At 38.9% G+C, this 9,615-nt stretch overlaps 1 protein-coding gene across 1 annotated transcript; it reads left to right on the plus strand.

Annotated features, from left to right (window-relative positions):
* Positions 1-299: 299 nt before the first annotated feature.
* On the plus strand, positions 300-997 carry LOC130745764 (uncharacterized). The gene is made up of 3 exons (XM_057598139.1): positions 300-449; positions 542-803; positions 882-997. Exons 1-3 carry the CDS (start codon positions 300-302, stop codon positions 995-997), a joined length of 528 nt encoding a protein of 175 aa, XP_057454122.1.
* Positions 998-9,615: the final 8,618 nt, after the last annotated feature.

The raw sequence follows: 9,615 nt of genomic DNA on the forward strand, positions 1-9,615 counted from the left end.
ACCCCTTTAAAGCAATTTGTTTCTAAATCAGAAGCTGACTCTTCTCCTACCATTTTTAGCTGCAGATAACTAAAACCCTACAACCTCAAGTTTCTATTTGGCCGTTTGTTCTTTACCAATGTTTAATTTTAATCAGATACTAAATCTTCTCCTTCGTTTTTCATCCTCATGTAGGAAAAACCCTAATTCTTCATTGTTTTCCATCTTACCTGTGACCTTCAACTATTTAAACCCCCTTTTGTGATTGTTTACCATCAACTTTCTTTGTGTTCAAGCTTTAAAATCATCTTTTTTTTGCAATGGCTGACAAAATCGACGATCTTGCAACCCTCAATGCCTCGAAGGAGACCTGGACCATTGTTGTGAAAGTGATTCGTTTATGGCTGAGCCCAAGCTTATATGGTTTCAAGATCCCATTTTCCATGGATATGGTTCTTATGGATGATATGGTATAACTTTTTTCTCCTTTCAAAACAATTACTAATTTCATGTTCTCCCTGTTCTATTTGTCTCTGATTTTTTTTGTTTTAATAAATCCAAGGTAGTAAGATCCATGGTTAGAAAGACTCTCATTTACCGATTCCAGTCTTTGCTGACCGAAGGTCGAGTGTACCAAATTGCCTTCTTTGGTGTTGGTGAAAGCGGCTATGATTTCCGCCAAACCTCACATCAATTCAAGATTAATTTTGATATACATACTTTTGTTCGCGTGCTTTCAAACAAGGCTATTAACCGTAGCCCTTACTCTTTCATGCCACTATGTGACATAATGTTTAAGGACTCTGATTCCTCATTCCATATTGGTATATTTTCCTTTCTAGCCCATGGAGTATAATTATTCATTTGTTTATTCTCTTAATAGTCTGTTGTTATTGGAGCAGGTGTTATTGATATTTTGACTGGGGTAAGTGGTGAACAAAAGTTTGAGAAAGATGGTTCTAGACACAAAAGTATAACTATTGAACTTGACCAAGAAGGGTCCCCATTCCTTGCTTAATTTAAGTTGTGTTTCCTTTACTTACATGTGCTTAAGTTTTTTATTAGCATCTTTCTCCAATAGGGTTCGACTTGAATGTGCTTTCTTTGGGAAATACTTTGCGGAAGTTATGGCTCACCTTGCATCTGGTGTTAAGTTCAAACGTGTTACAACGTGTTTCAATCTTATTTTGATCCTAACAATTTTTATAAATACTTTTCTCTACTAAAATCTAATTCCAGATGTTAATGACATTTTTCAGGAAATATATATTATAAGGTCGCATGCTTCAACGAATATGTCTAAGCCTTATAAGGAAAAAGAAGTTTACGCAAGATATGACCGCATCGTCCAGTAAACAAGGAAGACACTTATTCTGTATCGTTTCATGCCACGTCATACCTCAGAATTTCAGAAGAAGCCTTTGAGCGGGAAAGTCAAAATTGTATCTCAACTATTTGCCCCATGCTTTAGTCAGAAGGAAACTAATCTGGTCACGTGCAAACTGATTTACCTTTGAAGAGAGAAGTCTCGATGACCAATGAAGAGGAAAAAGGACAACACGTCAACATCACTTTTCCAAAATGTCTCTCTTCTGCAAAGTAGCCCAAAGCTATCACCACCTACTAGCTGACAAAGTACACCTTTTTGGCTAAAGGATAGCTTTGAACAGCAGCATGCATTTAATGAAGCTACCAACCGGAGATTTGAATCAATGGTTAGATGACACTCACAACGGCTACAAACAACGGCCAGATTTTGTGTCTCAACGGCTACACAACTAGCAAGATCATATATAAAGGACATATCTGAAGATTGAAGAAGAGAAGAAGAGAAAAATTTATTGCAAGAAAAGAAAGAACTCAGAGCAGTTACTCAAAACATTCTTCAAAGCATTAAAAGCTCACAGCAGATTTCCTAAGAGTCAAATCCGATCTCATACCTCTGCTAAATCAAGAGAGAATACCAAACCTTAAAAAAGTCAAACCTCTTCTCTTACTTCTCTCTTAGATTCTGAACTCTTGTGTGTTCCAACGTCCTTTCAGAACCCAAAACACTTGAGAGTTCCAGTGCCATAAATTGTCTACACCAACTCTTTTGAGAAGAGATTTCTTGTAGAGCCAAACAATCTTGTTGATTGTAGGAGGAGTCCTGTACAATACTTGGAGAAGTCCGTGATAATACTAGGAGGAGTCCTGTACAATACTTGGAGAAGTCCGTGATAATACTAGGAGGAGTCCTGTACAATACTTGGAGAAGTCCGTGATAATACTTGGAGAAGTCCTGTCTAATACTTGTATTGGAGAAGTCCTTGATACTTGCTAGTGAAAATCTTGGTGGTGGCCAAGTACTGGACGTAGCCCAATCGTTTAGGGTGAACCAGTATAAATTCCTGTGTGCTGATCGTTCTGCTTTATTTACTTACTTCCGCTGCACTAAACAGTTTTTGAAAAGTCAACAGAACAATTTTCTTAAGAACTTATCTTCTTTTCATAAACTAAAGTTTCAACAAGTATTATTTAAGAACACAATTCAAACCCCCCTTTCTTGTGTTACTTATTTACATATCAATTGGCATCAGAGCTTAGGCTCTAGAACTAACATCTTAACAGGTGTAGAGTAAAGATCCATGGCAGAAGATCAAGCTATCGCTACGGGCTCATCCACCAACAAGCCTCCTTTCTTTGATGGAACCGAATATCCCTACTGGAAGACGCACATGCAACTTTTCATAGAATCCTCAAGCTACAAGTTGTGGGATATCATTGAAAATGGCAACATCGTCTATAAAGATGACGCTGGTGAACCCATCAAGAAAGATCAGCTGACAGAAGCTCAACGCAAAGACTATCAACTCAATTCAAAGGCAAAACTATTTCTCTTATGTGCCTTAAGCAAAGCTCAGTTGGACAAAGTTGATGGACTCGCAACTGCCAAAGAAGTATGGGAAGCTCTAGGGCTTGCCTATGAAGGTACAGCAAATGTACGTCAAGCCAAAGTAAGTTTACTAGTGGCTGAATATGAAACCTTCAAAATGAAGGAAAATGAAACCATTGATGAAATGTTCGCAAGATTTCAAACCATTATCAATGGTCTTCGAAATCTCGATCGCACATACGCACACATTGATCAAATCACAAAAATACTGAGGTGCCTTCCTAAAAGATGGAGACCCAAAGTTACTGCTATCCAAGAAGCAAGAGATCTTAGCACACTAAAACTTGAAGATCTCCTGGGATCTCTGAAGGTTCATGAGATTGAACTTTCTCAAGATGAAAGCCTAAAGAAGCAGAAAAGCATCGCCTTCAAAGCTAACATCTCCAAAAACAGTCAGACGAAAGAAATGTCTGATGAAGAAGATTCCTCAGAAGAACTGTCCGATGATGAGCAAGCACTGTTCAACAGAAAGTTCAAAAAGATGTGGATCAAACAACAAAGAAGAAAAGGCCTGAAGAAGGACAACAAAAGAGAATCAAGTCAGAAAAAGAAATCATTTCCACACAAAGGTGAAAGCACCTCAACTGCAGACAAAAGCAACATTACATGTTTCGAATGCAAAAAGCCAGGTCACATCAAACCAGACTGTCCTAGACTAGCTAAAAAGCCTGTCAGGAAACCATTCTACAAGAAGAAGAAAGCTCTAGTAACTGGCTGGGATGATTCTGAAAACAACTCTGAAGATGACGAGGAAGAAGAAGATGAAGAATCTCTATTCGCTCTCATGGCTTCAGTAGATGGATCAGATGATGATGAAGATGATGAGGTAAGATCTGAAAACCTTGAAGAAGAGTTTAATGAACTGCTTGAAAATTCTTACACTTTATCTGAAAAATACAAGAACCTGAAGAAACAGTTTTCCAAGTTGCAAAAAGAACATGAGAAAGTTTTAAAAGAAAAAGATTCCATTATTCATGAAAATGAGTTTTTAAAGAAACAAGACTCCACAATGGAAGTATCTGCTTTAAAGAAAAGAATCAAAGTTTTGATTGATGATTTATCTACTTTCACAATAGGGCATGACAACTTAGTTAAACTATGTGGAAACAGTAGAGACTTATATGATAAAAGTGGTCTGGGTTTTGACAGCAGTGAACCGTCTAATGAAACTATGTCTGATATATCGTTTACTTCTTCTATTGATAGTGAATCTAAATTTGTTGTGAACTGTTCAATAGAAAGGGAAGGAAAGAAAATCTTCTATGAAAAGAAGATTCCTCCCAAGCGTGCAACTAACCCTATAGGACCCAAGAAAATCTGGGTACCTAAGAAATCAATAATTCCTGTTGCAGATTTACTTAACAGAACGAAGGAAACGCCAACAATGGTACCTTGACAGTGGATGCTCGCGTCATATGACGGGAGAAAAGTCTATGTTCCCCAAGATTCAAGTTAGATCTGATGGTGGATTTGTAACCTTTGGTGGAAATCAAAAAGGATTCATTGTTGGAGAAGGTACTGTTGGTAAGGAACCTCTTCCAGTAATTAATAATGTCTTATTAGTTGAAGGGTTAAAACATAATCTACTTAGCATAAGTCAATTATGTGATAGTGGGTTCACTGTTTCCTTTAATAAAGTGAAGTGTAGTGTTACTAATTCCGATGACAAAATCATCTTTGAAGCTCAGAGACAAGGGAATCTATATAAGACGAACTTGGAAAACCTAGCAAATCAAAATGTAACTTGTCTAGTATCATCAGAGGATAATACATGGCTTTGGCATAGGAAGCTAGGGCATGCATCCTTAAGGACCATTACTAAAATCATAAGTAATGACTTAGTACGTGGTTTGCCAAAACTATCTATTAAATCTGATGCTACATGTTCTGCATGTACTCAAAGTAAACAGCATCGTACCTCCTGTCGTGCTAAAAACTTTGTCAGTACTAGCAAACCTCTGGACCTCTTACATATGGATTTGTTTGGTCCCACTAGGGTATCTAGTGTTTCTAGAAAAAAATTTTGTTTTGTCATTATCGATGACTACACAAGATTCTGTTGGGTCTACTTCCTAAGAAGCAAGGATGAAACATTCCAAGCATTCAAGATCTTCAGCAAAAGAGTTCAAAATGAAAAGGGCTACTGCATCACAGCCATTCGCAGTGACAGAGGAGGAGAGTTTGTGAATGAAGATTTTGAAAAATTCTGTGCACAAGAAGGTATCAGCCATCAGTTCTCAGCTCCAAGGACACCACAGCAAAACGGTGTAGCTGAACGGAAGAACAGATCACTTCAAGAAATGGCAAGGACAATGCTCAGTGAAACTTCCCTACCAAAGTATTTCTGGGCTGAAGCTATTGAAACTGCATGCTACATTCAGAATAGAATATCTATGCGACCCATGTTGAAAAAGACTCCATATGAACTATGGAAAGATAGAAAGCCAACTGTATCGTACTTTCATCCATTTGGATGCAAGTGTTACATTCTCAACACCAAGGACAACATCGGAAAATTTGACAATAAGTCTGATCAAGGAATTCTCCTTGGATATTCTTCTCACTCCAAAGCCTATAGAGTTTACAACTCAAGAACAAAAGTTGTTGAAGAATCTGTCAATGTCAAGTTCGATGATAGTTCAATCAAGGCCGTTGATCGTTTAGAAAGAGATTTTCTCAATCTAGACCTATCAGATCATGATGAAGCAGATGACGACACAACAAGAGCTCAACCATCAGAATCAGTTCATGAAGATCAATCTCCGTCACCTCCTGGTACTATTCCTGAACAGTCCGACCAAGTCATGACTTCAAGCGGAATCTCACTTCCAAAGGAGTGGAAGTACAGAAGTGATCATCCACCAGAGCAAATCATTGGAAGTGTATCAGAAAGAGTAAAGACCAGATCAGCATTCAGAGGAGAATCAAACAGCGCATTCATCTCAGAGATTGAACCAAAGAACGTTGAAGAGGCTCTACAAGATGAAGGATGGATTCTGGCTATGCAAGAAGAACTAAATCAATTTGAAAGAAGTCAAGTATGGACCCTAGTTCCAAGACCAACTGGAAAATCTATCATTGGTACTAAATGGGTCTTCAGAAACAAGATGGATGAAAATGGGAAAGTCACTAGAAACAAAGCGAGACTAGTAGCACAAGGTTACAACCAACAAGAAGGAATTGACTACACTGAAACGTTCGCACCAGTTGCAAGAATTGAAGCAATAAGGATACTCCTAGCTTTTGCATGTCAACATTCCATCAAGCTATATCAAATGGATGTCAAAAGCGCCTTTCTGAACGGAGTAATTGAAGAGGAAGTCTATGTGAAGCAACCTCCAGGCTTTGAAGAACCATCCACTCCAGACTACGTGTACAGGTTGAAGAAAGCTCTGTACAGTTTAAAACAAGCCCCAAGGGCTTGGTATGATCGTCTAAGCAACTTTCTCATGAAGAATGGTTTTTCAAGAGGAAAGATTGACAACACCCTCTTCAGGAAGCAATTGAAGGACGACTACATCCTTGTACAATTGTATGTTGATGATATCATCTTCGGTGCAACTAGCGATAAACTGTGTAAAGAATTTTCTACTCTCATGCAAAGTGAATTTGAAATGAGTATGATGGGAGAACTGAAATTCTTTCTGGGACTTCAAATCAAGCAAGAGAAAGACAAGATCTTCATACATCAGTCCAAGTACATAAAGGATATGCTCAAGAAATACAACATGCACAAGTCAAATGAGATGAGTACTCCTATGTATCCCAACACTGTTCTGGACAAAAGTGATGAAAGCTCACCAGTTGACCCAACATCGTACAGAGGGATGATTGGTTCACTTCTTTATTTAACGTCCAGCAGACCAGACATAATGTTTAGTGTTTGTCTATGTGCAAGGTTTCAGGTAAACCCACAGCAATCTCATCTTAGTGCTGTTAAGCGAATCTTTAGATATTTAATTGGTACTGCTAATCTTGGTCTATTATATGAGAAAGGTGAAGATTTCAGGTTTAAAGGATTTTGTGATGCGGATTATGCTGGTGATCGAGTTGAACGGAAAAGCACTAGTGGAGGATGTCACTTTCTGGGAAACTGTTTAGTATCCTGGACAAGTAAACGTCAAAGCACTATTTCCTTATCCACTGCTGAAGCTGAATATGTGGCAGCAAGTTCTTGTTGTACACAACTCCTATGGATAAAGCATCAACTTGAGGATTACAACATTCATGAAAACAAGATACCTCTTTTATGTGATAACACAAGTGCCATCAATATTGCCAAGAATCCAGTTCAGCATTCAAGAACAAAGCACATTGAGATCAAACATCATTTCATTAGAGATCTTGTGGCAAAAGGAAACATTGATATATCTCATATACACACAGAAGATCAACTTGCTGACATACTCACGAAACCTCTTTTAGAAGGCAGATTCTCAGATCTAAGAACAAGGATAAATATGCACTCTGCTCAATAAAAGGTATGGAAACAAAGGTTTCTATTTTGCAGGTTTCGTTCTTCATCCGCACTGTTCTGTCTCCTCACTGTTCAACCAGTAGATCAAATCGTTCAACAACTCTCCGTTCAATGAAGTTGCTCTCAGGAAATCTATATCGTTTGGTTAACAGCTGGCAAAGACATTGTTTAGTTCAATGCATCATTACTCTTGCACGTGCTACAACAGTGAACTTTGAAAGGTCTCATCACATTAAATGCGAAGCAGTTATCTCTCTTACTTTTAACGCGCGTGGTCTCAACTGCTCAATTGTTTAATAGTTTCCCTCTCATGAAAAGAAAACCGCCATCTGCACACCACCCAAAACTGCCATTCCTTATTCCAAATCAAATATATCCGAAAGATTTCCTTCTCTCTCTTTCACCTCACTTCATTTGACATTTACTCTCTCTCTCTCTTCCAAGTAAAGAAACCCTAAGCCTTCTCTGAAACTTCCTCTCATTCCCAAATGGACGGAGTTCTTGCTACCTCTTCCAAAGCCCCTTCCAAATCTAAGGCCCCATCCAAGAAAGGTGGTAAAACACCTTACTCTGCTGAAGAAATGGAGATCATCCAGAGGAGATCAGAGAGGATCAACCGCCAACGCTCTGTTCAACTCAAGGAGGTTGGAGCCGTGAAAACTGAGAAACTGGGTGACAACTCTCTTGTGTCCCCAAGGTACTTTGATCTGAAGGTGTTTGCCTTCGTGAAGATGGCTGGGCTTGCAGACTTACTTCATCAGGACTGGGAGACGGTGTACACCATGGCTCAGCGCGAAGTGTATGTGCCTTTGGTAAAGGAATTTTATGACTGTGCCGTTGTGATAAATCACAGACAAGTCATTAAGTCCAAAGTAAATGACAAGATCATCTCAGTGACTCTCAACGACATGGCTGAAGCACTGAATGTGAAGTTAGAAGTTGGTGAAAAATATTCCCCAAATTGGTTTGCGAAAGTTAATGACTGGAAGTGCATTTGGAAGAACCAAGAGGAACCACTGACTGTGAAAGTGGGCAATCTCATTGATGATGTAAAGTTCAACAATGCTGTGATTAGCAAGGTAGTCTTACCAAAGGATGGTGCAAGAAATTATGTAAATGCGCATGCAAGGTACGCATTGTACAAGATCTTGAAAAGAGTGAAAATTAACCCTGCACACTTGATGTGGAACTACTTGATCAACTATCTGGAAAAAAGCCAAGGATACCTTCCTTTTGGCTCGCTGCTGACCGTTATTTTCGAAAAGAAAGGTGTTATCAAAGAGTTTCTGGAATCAGAGGATCGCTTGAATGAAGATGTGATCTTTCCTTCACCGATCAGACTGGGAGTGTAAGATCAAAGTTTTGATCTAGTAGTACAACTCTATGTTTTGATGATTACAAGTTAACCTTTTGATATGAACAATTGTGGTACTCTAACGTGTTTTTCTGAGTGTGCTATTTGCAGGCTCTGACCTCAACTCAATCTCACACAAATCAGAAGCACTGTGTATAAAGAGCAACCCAAGCAACGCTTTCGCATTCACCATGTTCAGTATGAACAGTGGAAAAGCTTCAGAAGTTCTGAAGTTATACAAACTCTGATGTGGACTCAGTCACTAGAAGTTCTGAAGATCCAGAAAGTCTGATAACCAAGAAACACTGAAGGCTCAGATGTTCTGATGGTGTAGAAGACTCTGAAGATCCAGAAGCTGATTAGTGAAGTTCTGATGTCCAGAAGCAAGATACTCTGAAGACCATGTTCTTCCCTCTGAGTTCAGAATCAGAAGAAACAATGGTCAGAGGATCTGGGCTTTCCCTCTGACTCTGATCAACCGGCTTCACAAGTTCCAATATGAAGCATTCCCCTGATCAGAAGTCTCCTAGGTTTAAAGGTCAAGTCGCTATCCAAGTACAAAAGCAACTGTACCTTCCTGACGACCTACCTAACGTTCTCAGCCACAGCAGAAGCTGGATTTTCCAGAACTGCCCTCCAACGGTAGCATTTCCCATGCAACGCTCAACCCTAATCCTTGGAGTATATAAAGAGGCTGAAGACTGAAAGAAACGGCTAGAAGCATTCACATACGCGCAAGACATATTCAAAATCTTCTAAGTTTTCTTTCATCTGAAATTCATTGAGTTTACTATTAGCTTTTTAGAAGCAAATCTCTTGTAAACAATTCTTTGATAAACAGTTTGTTTAGTTCCTTTAGGAGATCAAGGT

The sequence above is a fragment of the Lotus japonicus genome, chromosome 1 (genome assembly GCF_012489685.1).
Source record: "Lotus japonicus ecotype B-129 chromosome 1, LjGifu_v1.2".
NCBI classification, from domain to species: domain Eukaryota; kingdom Viridiplantae; phylum Streptophyta; class Magnoliopsida; order Fabales; family Fabaceae; genus Lotus; species Lotus japonicus.

Excerpts from the sequence above, each read along its gene's own strand:
- LOC130745764 (XM_057598139.1), top strand. The coding sequence starts at position 300 with ATGGCTGACAAAATCGACGATCTTGCAACCCTCAATGCCTCGAAGGAG. Across the intron at positions 450-541 it reads TGGTTCTTATGGATGATATG|GTAGTAAGATCCATGGTTAG; the intron begins GTATAACTTTTT and ends AATAAATCCAAG. Across the intron at positions 804-881 it reads TGATTCCTCATTCCATATTG|GTGTTATTGATATTTTGACT; the intron begins GTATATTTTCCT and ends TTATTGGAGCAG.